Consider the following 23,643-nt stretch of genomic DNA (forward strand, 5'->3'; position numbering starts at 1 on the left):
CCACCCTGCTAACACCCCTATCTTGTTACATAGGGATTCGATACATTCTGCTGCTGCTCTTGCTCACAGTAACTCTTACCTGTTTTGTACAGTCTGAATTTCACCCACACTCCCATCATGAAGGGCAGATGTAGAAGAGACGAACCACTTGTAGGCCTGTGCATTCCCCTTTTATACAAGTTTTGGAAGGATCCAAGATTTAACCGAACTTTGTCGTGCACAGATGTTGCAAAACAGTGCAGAAAGGCCTCCAAATGCCCTCTCTAAACTGGAGTATTTCACTCAAAATGAGACAGCCAGGGTTTTATTTTGGGTCCAGCCTCTGATTTGTGTATGCTAATGCAGGCTATCTTTCTTTTGCATACTTGGATTTACCCTTTTTAAAACAGAGGTAATACTTCCTTGTTCTCTCACTTTGCTCTGTGTAAGGGGGTGACAACAGACGTATTATGCAGGAATGGAAAAGAGCACAAATCTTCCCATCTGTCATTACTTCTGAGGGAGCATTAAGAGAGATTTGGGCAGACAGATCTCTCTTGGCAGAGACCGTAACCTTAATGGAATTTGACTTCTTTATGAGTATTTGAAAGATGAATCTTTCCCTGTTACATGAAGAACTGAGGGCAGTCACTTAGGCAGCAATAGCTACTAATGATAGTCATTGCCAGATTAGATCAGCTGTAGGAACTGACAGTTTGTAGAAAACTTTCCACTGCTGCGTACTGCTGTACTTAAAACTTGAATTCAGGATCCTGTTATATTTTGGAAAGAAGCATAGTTTTGGGCATAGCTAGGAAGAAACTAGTTCTGTGATTACTGAGTGGGTAGTCCTATTTTTCCCTTTCCCCCAATACCAATAGAGAAATAGAGTATCATTTGGTCCAAAATCCACCGCCCTAGTTTTCCTCTGTTGTATTTTGAATGTGGAAATATTTTGCCACACGATAGCTAAAAAGGAGATGCTGAAGTCAAGAACAGGAGGCAAATCCTTTTCGACTTTGTCAATGATGTAAGTTTGAAGTGGTTGGAAGAACTGAGTCTAAATGTGATTGCAGTTAATGTGTACCCTATACTTATAATGTTGCTTGATGTTACCAAATTCAAGTATATTAGTATTATTTGATTAGAACCAAGTCTCTCTTGTCCCTGGAGGGCTGGATTAAATTGGAGATGGTTTTAAATGACTGCCTTCTCTGCGAAGCTGTTTTGGCAGGTATATGTGAAGCTGAGACAAGAAGGAAAGCTCAGTGCCCTCTGGCTATTTATTTGGTAGCCAGTCATTGCAAAACCCTTAATATGCATCCGGCAAATGCTTAGAATCTAGCATTCCTGGTGCTTGCTGAGATGGCAAAGCCTCTCAACTCTCTGCTGGCAGATTGCCGGAGTCCACACTTACTTTGTCAAAGCTCTGTGAAATACTGCTTTCCCCTCCAAGGAAGTATGAAACTGTTCACCTCTGGCTTTGGAGATGCTCATAAATGTTCTAACGGTCACTCTGCTATAGCTTTACAGTAATGATTAAATCTCTAGTAAAGTTAAATAAAATTGTTACCTACTGCAAATAGTTATACATCTCTGAAGTTATATAGAAACAAGTGGAAGTAAGAGGGCCTGATGAGAAACAAAATGCTAATACTTCCTACAATCATTTGTGATTTCTTTTTTATTTAATGTATCCTTTTCTGGTGTAACAAATATGCAAAGGCTGTGGTTCAGTGTTTCACCTTTTTCTGCTAAATATCTTCCCTGGCAATTTCTTTTCTTCTCTGCCTTCACTGAATCTTGTTAATAAAGGATAGGTGGTACAAGATCTTTTGCAGCCTGAGCAGCAGGGCTAGCCAAGAATTTTTTGGTAACATTTTCACTGCTTTTCCTTTCAAAGCTCATGAATGTTTTTATTTGATTTGCAAGCATTTATATCAAGATTGGGAATCTGGCCAATTTTAATGCCTGTGAGCAATGTGTGCCCTTGCTGAAAAGCTGAAGGGGCTGCTACTCTGGCCTGTAAGCAGTCAATCTTCACAACTGTTTATTGAAAACAGCTCTTTCCTGGTATTGGTTTCTCAAACATACTTGTTCCCAGCATGGGAATAATTTTTAGTGACATGATGGAAATGCATTTTTTTAGAGTTGTTTTGGGGGCAATTGATTGTTTTCTGAGGTTTGTTGAATCAAGGACTCAGGGATGCCTGAACACAAACTGTAGAATTGGGGAAGCTGGCCAACAAAGCCAGTTCCTTTTGCTAGAGGATTATCTGTTCCCCAGAGTATCTACAAAGTAGCAGTGCCTTCCACTTCTAATTCCAGGAGCAAGCTCTCAGCACTTCCTCAGAAGGAAAAACAAGCTTGACTTAGGTTGGTAAATTCTGTCACGTAGAGGAGTCTTTTAAACAAACTTGGGGAGATCTAAAAAAAAAAAAGTTTGTCTTCTTGTCTAGACTTTGCACACAAGCTGCTTTATTGCAAAAATAAGGTTTCTCTACCAAGTTTTGAGATGCTTTCTGGCAATAGGAAATGTGTGTGTTAGCTCACAGATAGGCTTGGGACCTCCTGAAAAGACTGTTAAAACCAAGTTCTTCACTGTTATGGGAAGATAGGGATGGGTATAATCTCTTACTTTTTAGTTTTTGAAAATTTAATATATTTTGAGTGACAGACAATATTGTTAGAGACCCTCAAAGATAATGGAAGACTGGAGAGCTCCCAGGGCTGTATAAAAGAGAGTATCACTAGTGAACATTAGACGTTTATGCCTGGGGGTTGTGGAGGAGACAAGTCCATCATCTGAGTACTCTTTCTTCTGAAGACAGTAAAGTTGTTTTTCATTCCCAGTTCATGTCTGGTTCCTGTTTAAATAGCCTTTAAAATATACAAGCAATAGGAGTATATTTCCCTTAAATAACGTTCTTTTTTTGTGATTCTAGCTGAGTGTGCTACATTTTAGTGCTTTACACATCTAAGACTTACTTTTTTATTCGATATCTTAATAATCAGAAAGTAGGTTTGTAACCTTTCACCACTAATAATACTCAAAGATTTAAGATACTTTTTTTGTCAGAGATTTTTATATCAGGGAGTTTGCCAAGGGTAATAACTTTTTCCAATTACTATGTCATTCCATCCGTACAAAACTTTTTTTCATCAGAAGGCTTGTCACATTTTAATATCCCACTCATCATGGTCAAGTACTAAAAATAGGTTAGGGTTGGACAGGAACACTAAATATTATCCTGACTACAGTTCAGATATTGATTAATAAACGAGGGGGGGAAAAACTGTCAATCATCTTGGATTTAATGGTCTTCTCACAAAGCTTTCTGTGCCAGTCTCATGTCCTTCCTAGCCGCCCCTAGCTGCTGAAGATTGTGCACTTGGAGTATGAGAATTAATGCTTTTGTTGTTGTGACATCAATTTTAATTCTACTGTGCTGCATTATATAATTATGCAGTGAGTCCAGGCAGACCAAACCCATACAAAGCTTCAGTGATGGAAATCAGTTTTGCAACTGATTAATCCTGATTTTGAAGGAAAGTATGAAGATCTTCTGTTGCTTTATTGTTTCTTCTAACGACTTCCCTTATTGCGTAAGAAGAGAAATCAAATGGTGGGTATCTAAACAGTGAAATTAATGCATTATTTCTAAATATGTCAAAATCTTGTTGATATGACTTAGACAATCTTTTTATTTCTCTGGACTCCCATTTTAATACTGGAAGATTCTGCCAGCCCATACCAGCAGCACAGCTGAATACTTAGGCCTTTCCTGATAGATGACATATGTAACCTATAACCTACCAAACCTATACCTGAAAACTTCCAAGAAAGGAGATACGGTAGTCTACTTGAAGGCTTGGCAGCATGCCTTAAAAGAAAAGTAGGTGGTAGTGGTGGCTTTTTTCTAGATTCTAAACAAAAGTGAACAGATGAATGTGTTCTACCCTCAGTAGATACGGAGAACAATTGATCTTCTCCTTAATAGTAAACTTCATATTATCCTGAATTAGGAGCAACTGCAAGGATGTCTCCCAGTAAACAGAGACTTAAGTTACTTTCTGCTGAGTTAGCCAGCAGCGTTGTTTCTATCTTGAGAGATGTTTTCCCATCTTCTCCTTTAATCCTGAAAGATTCTGTAGTTACCTTTTTCCAGATATAAGGAGAAATCTATCCCCCTGATCCTAATCCGGTAAATTGCCCTGATTTCCAGCAGCAACACTGTGAGTAGAACCCCCTGGCAACTCTGCCTGGCTGGAATATTAGCTCTTTGGGGCCTCTTCTGTGTGCCTGGACGCTTTTCTGTAGTGTTTTTCATTCTGTCCAGTCTCCAGCATGATAACTAGAGGACAGCTCTGTAGTGCTTTGAGTGTTAAAAAAATATAAGAAGATTCTGCCTGAGTGCAGACCTCATCAGATCTGCAAGGGAAAGAGGTAATATCCTAATAGTAGGAAGGTGAAAGGGTAGGGAAGCACAGAATGCCATGATTTCTAAATGTGTATTTTGGATGTATTAACAGGACTGCATGTGGAAATGCTTTTCCAAGAGAAGTACAATCTGCCGGCCCACTCAGAGAATTTGTATGCAGAGAACAGTGGGTCTGTTGAAAACACATTCCAGTCAGCTGTGGTAGTAGCGATTTTTGGGAACTGTCAATATACTTCCAGCAGTCAAGAGTACACTGAATCCAGCAAATAAGAAAAAGCAGAAATCCAAGGTCTTTCAAAAAAAACAAACAAAAAACCTCCAAAACACAAGATCAGAACAATCAACAACTTAACACACAACTGTGTTTCCTTTAGCCTGTAAAACGGAATAGCAAAATGATGCAGTGATTACCAAGATTTTATTACTCTGAAGAAACAGTCAGTGAATGTTCAACCATATTAAACCCCACTTTGTGTGAGTCTTGCTTTGGAGGGATTTTTGTACTCTTCTGGGCAGTTGTACTTCTCTGTGTTTAGGCACATTTCTGCCAAAGCAGTGAATGTTGCTGCTTCTTTCCCCCCCATTTTTTATATACACCATTTTAATGTGGTGCGTCAAAACATGAAATAACTGACAGATTTCCCAGTCAGTGGCTTATCTTAGTCCACAAAATTACCTATCTTTACTCACTGTGTGGGCTAGATCATTTGTTACAAGAGAGTAATTTGTGATTAATAATGACAATACAGTATTATATCTACTGCTGTGTATTCTTTTAAATCGAAGTCTTTCTCCTTTTCCTTCCTTTCTTTCCCCACCCCTTGCTTAAACCTAGCCATAGACAGCTTTGAAACATTTAATTCTACTTTGGATAGCCAAAACAGTAAGAAACAAAAAAAAAGAGTAATTGAGTGCACCCGGGAGCATCAGTGAAAGAGCAGCGCTAATTGTTGAAGAATAAAAGATAATGGCCAATTTTGTCAGGAAGTGTTGACAAGAAAGATAACTTGGAAGTAATTAACTGTCTGACATGCTGGAAGTGATGTGTCTGCCAATGGCTCTTTAAATCATCAGGATATGAAATGTGACAGCCATTTATCACTTTTATGAGGCACTGCTGCCTAGCTTTCCCTTGGGAAGCATGGAGAGGTAGTATGCTCTTTGACTATCTTGCTAAAAAAAGGCATGGATGTATTTCAAGTGCTTCCCAGTTTTGGGTGCCTGTCATCATGAACTGTGATTACAGTGCATTCTTAGCCTGACTAAATCAGATTTGAGTTCAACCATTCTGAGGTCCTATTTCCAAAAGTATTTTACTTGACCTTCCCAGATACCTAGAGTGTGTCTAGGAGCTTGGTTCTTTAGTTGTCAGGGAAGGAAACTTCAACAGACAGAAGAAATATAGCACTCATTTAAAAAATTTCCCTAGTTTTCTGTTCAGAATATTGCCTGTATATGTAGTTTTCCTTGTCTCTTACTGATCAACAGGCCTGTCATGGCAGGAGGGTGGGGGGCAGGAATAAGCAGTCATTTGATGATAGCAGGCAAGAAGGGGCCTTTCTGAAAGCTGCCTGTATCTACAGAGGCATATTCAAAGACCATTGAAAGTCTCTGTGCATTGCTCTCAGTTGACATGTTTAGTTAGGTTGTGCTGTTTCCATTCCAGATGTTAACTAGCATTAATATTGGACTGAAGGTGTGTTGTGGCATGCTCAGGTGTTGTGACACTGCTTTGAGCAACTTGTACTTCTTGTTTTCCAGTGCAACTAGGGAAAGAGGAGAGCAATGAGCCAGAGACTGTTCATAAATAAGCTTTATAAAATAGCAGGAGCTTCATAAAAAGTTAATTTCCTCATTAAATTGTGGTTTAGCAAAAGTGCTGACCACCAAGCACCAATATGCAGACAGAGCCATTTCTGGTAGTAAGATCAGAAAACCAGTGTGAAGTAGAAATGATTTAAGACAATAGCTGTACATTGTGTTGCTGAACTGGAGAACCAGGCTCATGAGTAGCCCATTTGCTTGTGCTTCACAAAATTCTGCTGCCCTTGCAAAGCAAGGTGCCTCAGTGGTACAGAATGAGGACTAGGTGTGACAGCAGGAGTTTCTGACATGTTCTTGAAAACCAGCAAAAGAGCAGCACCAGTACCAGTTAGTACCAGCGCAGAGACATATCGAGTTGTGGGCTTTTTCTGTGTGTTCTTGGTAACATTTGTCAACTGTTCTTATGACGTAGATTGTTTCCTGGATCATTAGAATCTCTGCTCTGATTTTTAAAGCAGTTGGTGGTCTTTTTAAGAGAAAGGGGAGAAAAAAATAATCAGTACTGTAAATCTCTTTAAGTGCAGCTGTTTAAGAAATTATGCCTTTCAGACTACTGACAACTATTCTTCTCCCTATGCAGGCTGCTATTTAGAATTGATAATCATATGTGATTACTGTTTTGTGTAACAAGTCTTGAGAATATGTGCAGAGAATAGGCGTGCACCTATTATTTTGCAAATATGTAGTCATTGTGTGTCTTATGTAGTCTAATTGTTCACTTGGAAGTTTTAAACAAAAGGGAGGGTGTTCCATTGGTATTTCTAAATGACAGAGCTTGGTATTATCAAGCAGAAGCTCATACCAGCCCATAATAATTGCCAGCTGTGTTTAAATCGTCTTTCTCTTCCTACCTTTTCAGCATTAACAATAAACTGCAACAGCCAGAAGCAGCTGCTGGGGTACTGGAATATGCCATGAAGCACTTTGGGGAGCTGGTGAGTCCTGCTGGATAACTTTTTTTCATGTCTTATGTTTTGATGGCTTTTGTAGGGGGTTGGGTTTGTGTGGTTTTTCATGTTTTCATGTTGTGTTTTTTCAATCAATCATGTTGGGGTTCTACCCCTGCTCATAATTTTGCATCATTCATACTGAAGGTGCCTTGCCACTTATGGTGACGTACGCCGTGTACTTAGCTGTGTACTGGCAAACACTGTATACAGGTAAGATAGCTGAGGAAGGTTGCAAGAACTGATTTGGAAGAGAATTTAGCAGCTATTGTTGATGCTAAATGCAGCTGTGAACAACTAGCAACTTGACAAAAGAAGTCTTTTATTTAGAGAAGCTGGGAAGAGAGGGAGTAAGCTCCTGTTCTGAGCTTGAGGGTTTTTGACAAACTGCATCAACACTTTCCAGGTAAGGATTTAAAGGCAGTTGTGCCCCTAGCCTCTCTCATGTAGGAGGCACCTGAATCTGTCAAGAGTTCACAGATACTATTGAGAATAGTAGATTAGCCAGTTCCTTACATTTTGATTACTCACAGAAATAAAATAACCCCATTCTGTATCTATTTTGTGTCTTCCTCTGCACAACTTACCTTTTTTTTTCTTTTTTTTTTCTCACTTATAAGCATTTAGTTTGCATTCAGGAACTAAAGCATCTATGCTCTCCTGCCTATTCTACTTTGTTAAAAAGATGATTTTGCTCTCATAAATCTTGCAGTGCCTTAGGGTGACTGGGAAAAGGAGGGCAGCCCTGGAAGCACAATAGACTAGCCTCTTTGATTAGGAACCACTAGAAAGTAGGAACAGGTACAAGCACAAAATGGTGGAATTACTCTGGTGTAGGATTATGTGTGGTTTTGACCTAGACTGGAAAAGAAGTCCTTTCTGGGAGAAGTACGGCCTTCAGAACATCTTTGCAGTTTCTTATGATTCCTTGGGTGGATTGAGCAAAGCTCGATGTTACCTAATTCTGACCTCACTCTTATAGCAGTAATGTAGTTCTAGCAGTAAATGCACTTCAAAACACGGAGTTTGCCAGAATAGGCAGTGAAAAGAAATCGAGAGGAACTGTGAGCTCTGCTTTCAGGAACTTGAAATATTATGACTGAGCTGAGAAGTTAAAGGACTGGTATATAAATGTCCTAAGTGGAAGACCTGGTATGCAGTGCGTGGTTTATACTGACCCTGCCCACAGGGCTGGGAAAAGAATCTATTCTGGAGCCTGTGTCAAGCAAGACATGAGCTGCCAAGGACTGAGCAGAAAAGCACATTGGCAGAGATAAGTATGGAAAATATATTGAGGCATTTCATTTCTTGAAAATTGGAAACAAAGACTGAAGAAAAGTTTGTGCAGCTGATAAGGATCACTGCTTGGCTTACTTTTAAAGTCTTTGTTACAAACGGTAGCCTTTCCTTTTGAGTGCTATGATTAGACCCCAACATCATGCTACCTGCTGTAATAAAAAATTGCCTAGCGGTAGCCAGATGCACAGTGTGCTTTTGGGGATTGGGTTTTTTCCAGTTGGTCACTCCATTCCTGAACACAGCGCTGTTTTTCTTGTTTAAATGCGAGCATGTGCAACAATGGCAAGTAGAATATCTTCTAGATTTACCATTTTCCTGTTCCACTCACTCCCCTCTCCAAAAAGAAAAGCATCAACTAATGAGCTAGTATTTTACTGACACTGAAGAGGAGGATGATGTTGGATTGATTCCTCTGGTAAACCTGAATTCATTTCTGTGCAGGTTGAGCAATACTCAGGATTCCTGTTTTTGCAGTAGCTCAAGGCTTTTCTCTGTATTGCAAAAGTCCATGAGGATATTTAGAATGAAAAAAGGGCTTAGTGACCACCATGGGCACAGAAATTTTCGGGAGAAGCTGCGGTAGTTAATAGAGAATGATAAATATTAATCCTGCTATTTATTCTGATCCCCTCTGTCCTTAGGAAATTCAGGCTACATGGTATGAAAAGCTTCATGAATGGGAAGATGCTCTGGTGGCCTATGACAAGAAGATGGACACAAACAAAGATGATCCTGAGCTGATGTTAGGACGGATGCGCTGCTTGGAAGCACTTGGTGAATGGTAAGTGGGAAATGACTGAAGACTGAGGAAAATGGTGCCTTTAAAAACAGTGCATATGTCTTCTCTGGATGCTGTCATCCAGGTGAAACTTTTTTGCCTGAATTCCTATTTACTCCTGCTTGCTTAGTAGTTTGAGTATTTCCAGTGACTGCTCACTTCATTCATTGAAGTCAGAATTGGTAATAACATCCCTAAGCCTTATGGGATGGGCCCTCTGGTAAGTTTGTGATCTTTCTGAAAGAGAATCTGCAGTCTTACAATCAGATCAACCCCATTTTTAACACAGAAAGAATTTGTAAATAGTGGGGACCTCGCAGGAAACCTTAATTAGGGAGCACTTGTCAAAAACAATCATAAAAGGAGCTCGTTGTGACCCTCCCTTTTAAATTCTAATTAAAACATGAGAGATTTCTGTATTTATTCATGGTCAGACCTGCGCCTATCCAGAATATATGGTCTTTTGCACAACTGTTAATGAACTTGTCTGTGTCCTGATAGTTACCTGGGTGTAAGATTATGCCAAATAAATTACTTCCACTTTAGAACCCTTTTGCCCATCTTGTAGATGGCTGAGTTTTTTATTATTACTTTTTTTTTTGCATTCATTAAGCATTGTCTTTGTGTACATTTGGTGTTTCAAACCCTGTGTTAAATATGTGTTGTCAACATGTAACTGATGATTAAAGTCAAGTGTTTGTAGAGGGTAAGCTGGTAGCAACTTGCAGCTTGCTAGTTAACTGGGGGTTTCTGATTTTCTCCCTGTTCAATTCAAAGAAGATAATTGGAGAAGGCATCTTGTGCGTTGTAGCATGCAGTTCTACCCAGGGGCATGTGTGATTTGGTCCAGGTTCCGCCTTTCCACTGAAGTTTTCGTGTCACTAGAGCACTCTTCTGATGGGTCCTGACGTGAACCCATGGGATGGCACACTGTAAGGAGATTCCTCTTCACTAAAGTCATGTTACTGTTAGAGAAATAGAGCTGTTTGAGAAACTGAATTCTGACAGCGTTTTTCTGCCCTTTTTGTTTCTGGATGAGAGTGAAGCATATTGGGTGTAGTTTTTTCAGCAGGAAAAACAGATCCTCTTACAGAGTGTTTCTCAATCATCTTTTCTAGGAGTAGGCAGCTCCCACCTGGGATTTATGGAATTTGTCCCTCCTGCAGGACATGTATTGTGTAAAGTGTCCTCTCAGAACCTCCTGCTTCTTCACATATCAGTGACAAACACATTATAAAAGGATGTAGGTTTTTCCTGTTGGAGCTAGATACTATGCATCAATCAATAGTCTGTAGTGATGAAAGCAATCACGATCTCACAAAGATCTGTGTGCTTGCTGTTGTGGAACTGCACTCCGTCTCTATGCAGATGTTTTTTACAAATCAGAAGTGCCTTTGCAAAGTGCTGTCTGCTACCTTGCAACTGACTAGAGACATCATGTTGAGTGAGACTGAGGATTCCATAGTTTGGCTGCTGATGTTCTTCAGTGGTGTTCAATTTGACTACTTGTGCTGCTGGAGTCTGCTTGGCAGAATATGGTGAACTGATATTATGTGGCATCATTATTTCAGTACTCTGTGCAGTGATGTTTTGAAAGTACAGCCAAAATATTCTAATTAATCTTCTAATGTAGTTATGTCTGCAAAAGCCATACTACTTTATTGGTATCTATGAGGTCCTGGTTTACTGCTGTTGCAAAGTTTGGCCGTTTTTTTCATTTGTTTTGGTTTGGGTTTTTTTTCCTCCTGGGCTATTAAGCTGTCAGAATGACTGTCTTGCCTGTGGCAGCCCACTGGTTCTGTTTGACTAACTTATCTTTTTGGGGAGAGGAGGGGATGACAGTAGAAAAGACAAGCTGGCCTCCCTCACAGTTGGCAACTCTTCCACTGCTACAGAGTATCCAGCCTGAGAAATTTTGGAACTGCAGCACCCGCAGTAATGGGTTTGATTAATGGAGCATTCACAGTTGATTTGAAAGAAATAATATAAAAAAATCCTGATGCTTCCTCTCCACTGGAGATGAAAGATTCAGATCCCCTCTGAGGTATTGCCATGACAAGTCTTCATACTAGGTTACAGAAGCAACGATTCTCTAGTCTCTGTCTTCAAACTTGATGATGCATGTATCTAAAATGTTTGATAGCAGAAGCCACGCACAACTATTCAGATCATATATTTCTTCTACTGACACTTGCAAAAAAATTTAAGTATCCCTTGTTTGGTGGTGGTTTGGTTTTTTTTCCTTGGGAATGTTTTTTTTTTCTCTATTTGTAGACTGGAGCCGACAGTTCAGTGTGTAAAGTAGGCATTACTAATTGCTGAGGGACAAATGCAAACTTTTGTCTGGATTTGTGTTGTCAAATTGTGCCTTGAAATTATTTTCTGATTATAGGATTGTTGTCATCAGACTAGCCTATCTGAGTCGGCCAGAGGAGAAGAATCCTGTTCTCCACTCTATATAAAAAGAACAATGGGGTTGGCTGTCATCTGTGGAAAATGGTTGTTTAAAAAGATGGAATTCTTAAAAGAGGCTTTTTGCTGATCAAGAATTGTGGATTCTTTTTAGGGGACAGCTCCACCAGCAATGCTGTGAAAAGTGGACACAGGTCAATGATGAAACTCAAGCTAAGATGGCTAGGATGGCTGCTGCTGCTGCCTGGGGTCTAGGTAATGTGTCCTTGTGTGGTAGTATATGACAGCCCACAACATGGAAGCACAGATAGTTTTAACTTGCTTCAGACTACAAAATACAAGAAACAGGAAAATCAAAGAACAGAAGTATTTATGTTGTGAAGTAAGTGTCATTTCAACACTGAAGCCCTTTGGTAAACCTGCATTTACATAAGGTCTTCCAGTGTGGTTTCAAGTAACAAGAGACTGCCTTATTGGTCTGAGCAGATAATCAGTTGCTTAGCAGGTCCCTTTTACTTAGCTTTAAATTGAACATAGTTCAGACTTGAAATGAGATAAATGATATTTCTCAGATTTGTGGCCAGATATTTACTAGGGAAGCTTACAAAATACTTGCTGTCTGCCAGCCTTTGCTGAGAGAAATTCAGCTTTTCCTTTGTAGGACACTAATTCTTTCAAATGTTCTGGAAATGTCAGCATTCCTCCTTTTTCATCACAAGGAATGCAAGAACCTTTCCCATGAGCTTAACAATTTGCTTAGGAGAAAAATGCCTGGTTTTGCTTGTCTGTAACTCTGTATATGTATATATACAGTTACTGTATATAACACAGACTGTGTCTGCCAAAGACAAGCTGTCAGAGAGCTGACTTAAATGTAGAAGTACCACACCGCATTCACTAGTTGCTGATATCTAAACACTGTAGCATAGTTCTGTTCCTATCTTGCAGAGAGGCTGTTGTGTTACTGAGGATATCTGTCTCTGCAGGTCAGTGGGATAGCATGGAAGAATACACGTGCATGATACCAAGAGATACCCATGATGGTGCTTTCTACAGGGCTGTGCTGGCTCTTCATCAGGACCTTTTCTCACTGGCCCAGCAGGTAATTGTCTTCCTTGTTGGCTTTCCAAAACATAGTTTAAGATGAACTAGGCTATACTGAGATATATAGATACATATATATGGAAAGACATACTATTTTAAAGCAATTGTCTATAACCTCTGAACTGCCCAATAACCTTTTTCCATTGATGTATTAGACCTTGGTGACTGAGCTTATCTTGTATTTCCAGAAATGCAACAGTGAATATATGTACAGATAGTAGTGGTCCAGTGCTGTGGAGTGTAAGAATGCCTTAGTCATTCTTAGGCTTCTTTTATGTCTGTTTTCTAGACAGATGATAAACAAGGGTTATGTCAGCAGAGGTTCCATTCTGCAAGGCACTGCTTGATAAAAGGCATTCATGGCATAAGACATGCATAAGATTCTTCATGGGTGTTCTGTGCACATCTGCTGTTGCAGCTTTTTCAGTGAAGTGTGCATATATATCATGTACCACAACTTTTCCTCTAATATTTCTGGTAGCTGTGATAAATCTTGACTCTTAGGTTGAGATGAGAAATCAAGGCAAGACATGAGTCTATTAAACAGAACCGTATTGGTATGCTTGTTTGTCACAGAGGAGATTTGCAGAGCGACTTTTTCCCCTCTGTAGATGTGAAACATGTTGTTTACTTTCCAAGGAAGCTCAAGTACCATTTCTCAGAATTCTGTGCCGGCTTGCCAACTTAGATAAAGGAGTAATTCAGTCTGCTCTGTCAAAACCCATACATAGATTTTTGGGTGATGTGCACAGTAAAATTAGCCAGGCATTCAAAGGTTTGTGATTAACCTTTAACATTTTGAACAGGAAAAACTATACATGAGAGATTATATAATGGCGGGAACCAGAGCAGGATTTATTTCATGCTCGAAGGGCATGTCTTAGTTGGAGGAAGAGAAATGGAATTTGCTGTCTTGTAAAATTCATAAAAACCTATTGGGTCATGTAAAACAGTGAAAGCTATTTTCTATGATTGTATGTTATCAAGATACATTTCTTAAGGCTTTTTTGTAACTGGCTCTCTTGCGCTAAAATGTGAACTTTCCTTTTCCTTTATAAATGTTATTAATAGTGATCTCTACAGTGATGGTAGTATTAGAAATACTGTAAACTTTGATTTGGTAGAAGGACAAACTCAGACTGTGCAGGTGATAAAGCCCCCTTGACCCTCGTATCTGCTCCTGGACACTGTTTTCCTGTCAATTCTTTATATTGATAGCATCCTTTTGTGGTTCTTGTTGGAGAATGGGAACAATGCCAGCTTTGTTCGTGAAATGGAACAGATGAATAGTAGTTCCAACAGTTGACTCTAGATAAAACATACCACTTTTGCCCCGATATCTTGCTCTATTTCAGTGCATTGACAAAGCCAGAGATCTGCTAGATGCTGAGCTGACTGCCATGGCCGGAGAGAGCTACAGTCGAGCCTATGGGGTAAGTAACTGGGTAACTCTCAGCCTTCATTCTTCTCGTTGCTTCTTCAGACTGTTTCTAGAAGTTGCATAGAACTTTGGAGTAGCACTTGTGCCAAATACAAGACCTATGTAGGCCTACAAGCTGAATGGCTCTTGTCAGATAAGAAATACAACTTTGTAGGAGCAGTTTGGGACAAAACAGTAAAGTGAGCTCCCACCACCACTACCCAAAAAAAAAAAAAAAAAATTGACATTTAGAAAGCTGAATCACCAGGTCATCTAGATACCAGTATATAGCAGTCAGTCCTTTACCTGTTGGGCAGCATATGTACTTAAGATTTTGATGCCAAAATACTGTTCCTTAATTATAGGTAGATTTGTTCTGTAGTGATTGGGATGGAATGTGATTGTTTCCTTCAGGCTATGGTATCCTGCCAGATGCTGTCAGAGCTGGAAGAGGTTATCCAGTATAAACTTGTACCAGAACGCCGTGAGATCATCCGCCAGATCTGGTGGGAAAGACTGCAGGTACACCTTTGTAAAGATCAAGGATGGAGATGCTGATGTGTTGGCATGAACAGCTTCTTTTCAAGTCAGTGTGATGGCTCAGCAAATTTTTTCATTTCTCTATCCCAATAGCAGATATGCTTGCACAGCTGCATGCTTTCTGTCTCCTTTGTGTTTGTCCTGGTTGGTTGAGGTTTTAGTTTGGTTGGTTGTGGTTTTTTGGTGTCTACTGATGTGATACTTTAGTAGGGTGATTTAAGCCTTGAAAATAGATGTGTACAGAATGGAGACACTAGTAACAACTCCAGGGATGCTAATCTCTCTGTTGGATCACACCTGGAAATACTGGTTTGGATAAGGCTAGTTTGAACTTTTTACCTGGCTGGCTGCATTTTAAGAAGTGAATTCTCTCACAATGCTGGAAAACTGGCCTGAGAATTCACATACCTGTAAAAGTGTCCTGTTCCTTTTTGACCTCTTACAAGAACATTTCCAGTTGATTGGTGGCACTTAAGGACATGGCTTAGTGGTTGACTTGGCAGTGTTAGGTTTATGGTTGGACTCAATGGTCTTAAAGGTCTTTTCCATCCTTAATGATGTGATTAGCCTTGTCCTCTTAAAAGAGACTTTTAGCAGTGCTGCTGTTCCTGTATTTAAGGAGAATTTTGTGCCTTTCTTACTGTAAGCAGCAAAAATCCAAAGCACCACTGAAGATTTAAATCAGCCAAATACTTTGAGTCTTTTTCCTTACAAGAGGCATTCCTACAGTGAGCATGAACATCATCAGATGAAGTAGTACATGTAGGAATACTGTTTAAAGAGGTGATTCCTGCAAGGGAAGGGAAGGGTGGGGGGGTGGAAAGGCATAATAAGAGTAAAAATGCTCTCATTATACCAAATTTTGATACGCTTGAGGAAGAATTTCTCCCTATTCAGAGTTCTTCACTGTGACTGCAGTATCTGCCTCCTTACGAAAAGCTCTTGCTGCTGCATATTTTTTAGCTGTTTGGGAAACTGTGACAAAGCTTTTAGTCTCCCATCTGTATTCCTGTCTGGAAAAGCTCAGGACCATTCCACTGGGGTGAAGAAACTGAGTGACAGGAAGCGTAATGTCTGAATACAGCTAGCTGTTTATAGTTGTGAAAGCAGTACATGCAGTTCTTGATCATTTTATAGCTGCTGTTTAATAATTTTAAAATGCCTATCAGATGAGGTTTATTTAGGTGTTAGGGAGCAAGCTTTGCCTAACTTCCCAGCCCTCAATTCTGGGAAAAAAAAAAGGGAAAGAATTAAATATTTTGGTGCTAAGGTGCTTGCTGCCATCAGAAATTCTTTTGTTTACCTCAAAACTCAGTCTAAGTTGTCTCTGAATCGATAGGACTGTAGATCACTGTTACCCTGAAGTACTTGGCCATTACAGCAATCACCATGGTTTTGGTTGTTACTGTGTCTTCCACAGTTCTACTTCTCTGTAGCATCCTTGAACTTTTGAAATACAGACTCATCCTGCTCTGACTGACAATGTTGTTGTGCCTCTCCGTTCAGACAGACAAGAACCAGACAATGCTTGCACAAGCAGCACAGCGTTTGGAACTGGAGTTTCTGGCAGAATATCACTTCACTCATGCCAGACTCTAAAAGCAACACATGCAAGGAGGAGAAGGGCAATAGCAAATGTATCTTTCCAACCGTTTGCTTTTGTACCATCTCCATATTGAGATTTGTCACTGTTTAAATCAAAAATAGGCTTTAAAACTAGGTTGATAAGGGTTACAGAACTCTTGACTCTCTTGCATGAAGAGCTTTCCTGATTTTTGGATGTGTTACTGCTTTAGAAGCTTTTCTTCTTTTGCCATTAGAGGTTTTCATTAGACTGCAAACAGAGATGGCGGCAGAGGGTAAAAGTCAAGGACTTAACCTTCTTCACACGCTGCAGTGCTAAAGAAATAGCCAGCTAGTTTGTAATATTGGCCTGCTGTGAATTATGGGTGCTGAAGTCTCTCCATCTTGGGAAAAGTCCCTTTGGATTCTGAATTGATGGCTCTGTGGAGTAGATTCAGATGAAACACTAACAAAGTTCTCTCTTCCTTTTCCTCTCAGGGCTGTCAACGAATTGTGGAAGACTGGCAAAGAATATTGATGGTCCGATCTCTTGTTGTGAATCCTCATGAGGACATGAGAACTTGGCTCAAGTATGCCAGCTTGTGTGGCAAGAGCGGGAGGCTGGTGAGCATTATCAAGCTTTACCCTCTAAAAAAATCTGTCAAATCTAGAATACGAGGTTTGTTATCATTGAACATTACAATCCTATTTCAACACTTACTGTGAGAATTATTACCAAAAAGACTTGAAACAGAGACTTCGCACTCTCTGTTGGCTACTGAAATGAGAATGTAACACTCAGATCCCAGTGAAGACATACGGTTTAGCATATGGTATTCTTACGAGTCCAGGGTGTGGTAATAAGGCTGCTATGTCTGTGTTTTATCTAGAGGGTTGAAGGTATTTTTTAGTGGCAGGCAGTTCTATGACCAGTATGAAATAGAGGTAAGAATGAACTTGTTTTAACCTGCTTTTTCTCTTTGCAACTTTCTCCAGGCCCTGGCCCATAAGACACTTGTCCTGCTTTTGGGAGTAGATCCATCTCGACAGCTGGATCACCCACTGCCAACAGTACATCCCCAAGTGACTTACGCGTACATGAAACACATGTGGAAGAGCGCCCGTAAGGTACAAAAGAACATAGTACTCTACATTTCATTGCTCAGGTTTTGTGCAGCGGCATGCATGTTAGCTCTTTATAATCCCCACAGCAAAAAGTCAAGGCTGAAGGTTTTATTTTTGCTCACCTAAAAAAGAATAACTAATCCCTTTCCCTATTGTTGTTCAGAAGAGAAGCTTTTAACATTTTCCTTTAAAACTCTGTGGTGACAGGGAAGGCCTGGCCCTAATTTTGTTTCCTGCGTGGAAAGATTATTTTTGCTAAACCAGTATCAGGTACCCAAGGGATGGACTCAGGATTAATGGTCAATGGTAGCTCTTCCATCCTCACCAGAATTTTACTGTGTAAGCTTGGTACTTGACTTTTTGTCCACTGTTCTGATTGGCAGCGCTCCGCCCTGTACCTGTGGTCAGGGTTACATGCTGAAAGAGGGAAATAAGTTTTTTTTTATTACCAGTTTTAGAAAAGTATCCTGAACAGTTTGTGCTTAGTTGCTGAGCAGAACTGAGTCTTAAGGATATCACTGAAAATTTCTAACTGAAAGACAGCTGAAAAGTACATAGGGTTTTGTCATGGGAATAATTTGGCTCCAAAGAGCCTAGGGTGAATGTTTTTGACATTGCAACACAGTGAGAATTTACATAATCAAATCCAATAAGCTCCAGACTGGATAACTTATCTTTTTTTTTAATATACATTAAAGCCTCCATTTATCCTCATATTCTTCCACATCTTTTTTATTTTTCCTGTCTTTGGGATTGCCAGCACTGGAGCAGAGCCATTGCTATGGGAACATTGCCATGACCTAACTTTTCTTTATTTGAATTTAAAAAACAGAAGGAGCTGCTGGTGAGGCCTTGTTCTATTGGCTCTGTAAAACAGTGTAATGTAACTCTTACTTTCTTCAGTAATGACCCAAGAAATATATAGGTCTTCTATGCCTGCTCTTTGAGTGAAAGTGGACGCTCTGTGTTTGACCTATGATAAAGAAACAAGACAAGATGCAGGAAACTGGTGCATTTGTAGAAAGCAGAATAAAAGAAGGCACAAAGATTAAGGGGGTGGGGGAAGAGAATGTATCTACAATAAACTGATGCAAGAGTATGTGGAGCCCATGAAGACAGGGGAAAAAACATTAGAAAGCAGAAGAGATGAGAAGGAGGAACTGATGTGGTTAGAATCATCACCTCTAAATTGTTGAATGATTTCCTACTTAAATACAGTACATAAACTCTCTGTTTAGGGGCTTTTACTTTCTAGAACTGGGTGCTGTGTACAGTGCTGAGGGACAAATACTTTACCCAAGATAGCACTAATCGTAGATCTGCATGCAAGTCTCGATCCTTTCTCTGAGCTCTCTTCTGCTGGAAGAGCTGACTGAATGATTTAGTCCTTTGTGGCACTTGGAAAGTAGATGCTTAGTTTTGAAATTCATGGTTAAAGGTGCAGCTCTGCGGCAGAAGAAACTGTGTTGGGGTACGATAGAGTTTGCAGTCTGGAGTGAGACTTGGTACTTGGTATAAACAAACACTTGAAAGTGTTTAGGGAATTCTCATGGTGCCAGGAGCATTACATGGTTGGGTGGATGCTTATGTCCTATTTGAATGACTATTACTAACTAAATAATACGTAGTTATACCTAGTGATGTGTGTAGACCAGAGTTTTATATAACTGTGTGTGTTCACTTGATGTAGTATCCTAAGTAATAAGCTACTGAGGTAGGCTGGTATGGTAGGAAATAACCATTTTCTCTAGCTGAGGAGTTCAGGGTTGCTTGGTTGACCTAAAATGTTTTCCTTACCGCCATTTTGGCACTTGACAGATCCAGCAGGAGAAAACCTGACATCTAGACAGGAACCAGCCGCATAGCACTTGCAGAGCTGCACAACAATTTTTTCTTAAAGTAAACCTTATTAACCTTCTTAAGTAAACCTTATTGCATTTCCTCTAGCAGTGTCCTTTGCCAGCAGCTGCATTCTGCAGACACACACTGTAACAAGGCTACATACAAACTTAGGAATTTGGTTGTTAAGGCTGAAAGCAGTAAGTTTTCTTTAAGTGCTCTGCCTGTCAGTTTATACTGATCAGTTTTCAATATTAATGGAAACTGAAGAGCAGATCGGGTTTGTCTAGATATGAGGGACACTTAACTGCTTGGCAATATCTTTTTGTCTATTTTTGACAAATGTCTGACATAATAGAACATAAGATTGTTATTTCCCACCTGCCCCCTTCAATTATCTGGGTTACAAGCTGTGGAATGCCCCCTATTAATGTTAATAGTGTGATACTTTCTTTTATTTCACCCTGGGCTAATACTCCTTTTCCTGACAATTGACTTGTGCATGCTGACATTTCAATGGGATAGATGAGGTATTTCAGCTCAGGTGATTCTTGTCTCACTCTAAAGTAGCCCATTTCTGTAGATGAAACAGAAGTAAATTGGACTCTTAATAGCATATTCTGCAGTTTCTGACCTGAAATGACCTTGCAAGAGCTTTACTCTAATTGTTTCCAGTGAAGCATGCATACTTTTTTCTTAAACCTTTTAATTTCAGGTGGTCTTACCCCATAATCGTTTCCAAGGAATTTCAAAAAGAGTCTCCCCTCAAAATTTGGTAGTGCAAGTTGCTTTAGCATTACTGCCTTGTGTAATCTGATGACAAAGGAACAATGTACATTTGTACTTAAACAACCTTAGGAGAAATCTAGACTTCAATTTGTTGAAACAACACAGCCCATTGGTGTGTACTGTAAGCCTAGCTAAAACTGAGGGATTAAGAGGGAAGGTCAGGAAACTGCAGTTTTTCCTGCAGATGTTATTTTCTCAAATTGTTTGGTGGGGGTTTTTTCAGGCCATAGCGTATTATAGACAAACTTGTCTAGATTTGTGATCCTTTCTGTTATAGTAGTGACCTAGTCAGATGCAGCTTGTAAGCTATGAACACTTGTTTGATTGTTGGAATTGCAGGACTGTCTGTGATGTGCATGCTCAATTACAAATGAGACATCTCTATATTGTTACTAGAATCTCACTCTCCATGAGCCATAACAGGACATTCTCTGCTGCTGAAGTTTTCTTGTACAGGTGATGTTGTCACTTTGCCAGAATTGAGTTCTTGCACATCAGAGCACAATGTCAGCTTATCTTATGATTGGTCATGCTTTTGCCTGTATGTATGACATAAAGGTGTGCCTAATGTTGGAAGGATGCAGTTATTTGCTCCTTGATGTAGCAGATTTGAGACATCAATTTCTAATGTGTTCATTTAATTGGTGCTGCATATGTAGCATACAAACTAATTTTAGAGGGATGTAAATGGCTCAAAATCTTTGAAAGAAAATAAAGCTGTGTTTTTTTTGCTTTCAGTGAAAATTTATTTCCACATTGTCTTGCTCTCTTGTGAAGTTATATTTAACCCCTGTGGTCCTTACTGCAACCATCATCCAATTACAGATTGATGCGTTCCAGCACATGCAGCACTTCGTGCAGACAATGCAGCAGCAGGCACAGCATGCTATTGCTACTGAGGACCAACAGCACAAGCAGGAACTCCACAAGCTCATGGCACGGTCAGCACCTGGTCCTTGGACACCTTTTAACTATATAGTGAAACTGATGTCTTTCTGAGGTTGCAGGGTCCATGCAGGAGACACATTTCAGACCAGGCGCGTGCTTTGATTAAAAGGAACAGGGGATTTCTCATTTAGCTGGTAGAGACCCGTTCGGTATTACATTCTTATCTATGATTTAATTTTCAGTAAATGTTATTGTGATAAATCAGCGTAAAGAAGCTCGTATTTGTCACTGGCGGCTGGCTGTGTTTTTCCAGCACTGTGGCTCACTGGCAGAAAGCAGAGTTCTCAGCGTGGCTATCTCTTTGGTTTTCAGGAGATCCAGTCAGTAGGAAAGAAACACTTTTCACATGCCTGGCACATCTGTGGCTGGCAGTGTGTGCCCTCAATACAACAGCAGTGCTTTGGGCAATAGGTGCCCATCATGTGATGGTCTCTTAAACTATTGGTGCATTAAAAACACACCTTATAATCTCCATTTTCCTCTATTGATCTGGAGGTGCCAAATCTCTTGGTTCCAATTTAAAGAAAAAATTGCATAGTGCTTACTATTTAAGGTTTTCTTTTTTTCAAGGGAGGCGTGCACTGAATTTGCTTTTATAAGAATGGGAACTTGGTAACACCGTCATTTATTTCAGAGTGACTGTTGTGGAAGACAAATTAGTAATGAGTTGTGCACAATATTTTTCTTGCACAATGCTTTCTGGAAAACACAAAATATAGAAAGGACAGCTGTGTAACTGTGGTGTTTAAAGCCTGCTGAGGGAGCAAAGTATTAAGCTTTACACAAACCTTCATAGCCCCACCCTGCTGCGGTAAAAATATGTTGTTTTTCCTTTCCTCTGGGAGGGGATGACTTAATGGGGTTCTGGCTTGAGGGAGAAGCAGTTGCTCTGTGTTTCCACTGTTTGTTCTGTCACAGTGTTCTCTCCAGAAGGGTAGTTCATATGGTGATAAGTATAGCTAGCCAACACATATGCTGTGTGCATTTTATCAGTACTGATGAAGTCTTTTGATGCTACTGTTAGCTACTTCCTGTGTTTATTTTATAGCTGATATAAATGAGGAACAGTTTGACCCTTACCTTCCCCCCTAAAACTTTAAACCATTAACTAATTAGTTCCACACTTACAAGCAGGATGTAGGTGTTTTGAACCTGACATGTTAACACGTATGCTTGCAGTCTACAGAAGAGGCTTACTGAGTGGGTTTGCTGCATGAAATGTCTTTCAGACTTCAGATAAGAAGTCTGCCTCTTAATCCAGCAGGCTTCATTTTCATTGTAAGTTCTGAGTCAATAATCCCTTTGCTTAACCAGGTGTTTCCTGAAACTGGGTGAGTGGCAGCTGAACCTACAAGGCATCAATGAGAGTACCATCCCCAAAGTCTTGCAATACTACAGTGCTGCAACAGAGCATGATCGCAACTGGTACAAGGTCAGTAAGGAAGAGCTTCCAGGCACCACTGCAGAGAGATCAGTAAATGTGATCGTGTCCCATACTACAGGAAAGGAAGATGGTTATAGGAAGATATCCGGTAACTGTCTGCTTCGTTGCTGCAAGTAGGATTAAAAAAAAAAAATGGAGAAAGCAGAGAAACCTGAGGCAACCATGAGATTGTTATTCAGAATTTTATCCATCTGGTAAAACTAGGCCACAATTCAGTTTCTGTTCTTGGTTTTGGGACTCTCTCTCCTGTCAGTTGACAGTGAAGGAGAAAGGATAATCTAAATGGAAAAAAAATTATCTTGTGCTTGCTCGGTATACTTGAACTAGGACAGTAGCCTTGTTGCTAATTCTTCAAAGAACCTTAGATCTCAGGGTTGTCAATTAATATTTGGTGCCAGATCTTCTCTGAGGCAGCCATCTCCTGTATTTTTTCCTATTACACCTCCCTTAGTCCTAACATATTAATCTTAATTTTAAACTTTGAAAAATTAAGGTGTATGTGGATAGGATGTGATTTAATTTTTGCTGCAGAGATCCTTTGCCATAATATCCAACAGGGGACTCCTGGCCAAGAACTCACCATGGCGTTATTTAAGATAATAAGACAGTTAAAACTACAAGCGATTAGAGAAAGCAAAGCTTTGTGTTGTCTGCAGGGTATTACTATTGTCCACAGACTTAAAACAATTGGATTTTTGTCTCTGATAATTAGTACAGGTTGCAGAAAGGATTCCTCTTCCTTCTGACTTTTCTTCTCTCTTATTGGCAGGCCTGGCATGCCTGGGCAGTGATGAACTTTGAAGCTGTGCTTCACTACAAACACCAAAACCAGGCCAGAGATGAGAAGAAAAAACTACGTCATGCCAGTGGAGCCAGCATCACCAGTGCTAACACAGAGGGCAGCAATAGTGAGAGTGATGCAGAGAGCACAGAGAACAGTCCCATCCCATCTCCAGTGCAGAAAAAAGTCACTGAGGTACCCTCCTCCCCTGTTTATGTTGAGAGATTGGTACTTACTGCTTAGATGGAGGAAAATGTTATGGCAGGGAAAAAGCTACTACGCATACCTGACTTGTGGAAGCTGTGTATGTGTGTATAAGTATATATAAACATATATAATCGTAGCTTACAGCAAAACTGTGGAAGTTCAGGTTAAGGAAAGAGGACTACATTAATGCAAATGATTGTTA

The 23,643-nt window shown here is 39.9% G+C and overlaps 1 protein-coding gene across 6 annotated transcripts in view; it reads left to right on the forward strand.

The window, feature by feature from the left end:
* MTOR (mechanistic target of rapamycin kinase) overlaps window positions 1-23,643 on the forward strand; it is a 66,874-nt gene that overhangs the window by 29,516 nt on the left and 13,715 nt on the right. For all 6 annotated transcript variants that reach the window (XM_055704122.1, XM_055704123.1, XM_055704121.1 and 3 more), the window contains 11 exons: window positions 7,105-7,180; window positions 9,133-9,272; window positions 11,836-11,936; window positions 12,668-12,783; window positions 14,141-14,218; window positions 14,620-14,727; window positions 16,807-16,932; window positions 17,305-17,436; window positions 20,887-21,002; window positions 22,324-22,441; window positions 23,223-23,429. In XM_055704122.1, coding sequence (XP_055560097.1) covers window positions 7,105-7,180; window positions 9,133-9,272; window positions 11,836-11,936; window positions 12,668-12,783; window positions 14,141-14,218; window positions 14,620-14,727; window positions 16,807-16,932; window positions 17,305-17,436; window positions 20,887-21,002; window positions 22,324-22,441; window positions 23,223-23,429 — 1,318 coding nt within the window. The remainder of the gene's footprint in view (window positions 1-7,104; window positions 7,181-9,132; window positions 9,273-11,835; window positions 11,937-12,667; window positions 12,784-14,140; window positions 14,219-14,619; window positions 14,728-16,806; window positions 16,933-17,304; window positions 17,437-20,886; window positions 21,003-22,323; window positions 22,442-23,222; window positions 23,430-23,643) is intronic.

The sequence above is a fragment of the Falco cherrug genome, chromosome 3 (genome assembly GCF_023634085.1).
Source record: "Falco cherrug isolate bFalChe1 chromosome 3, bFalChe1.pri, whole genome shotgun sequence".
Lineage (NCBI taxonomy): Eukaryota > Metazoa > Chordata > Aves > Falconiformes > Falconidae > Falco > Falco cherrug.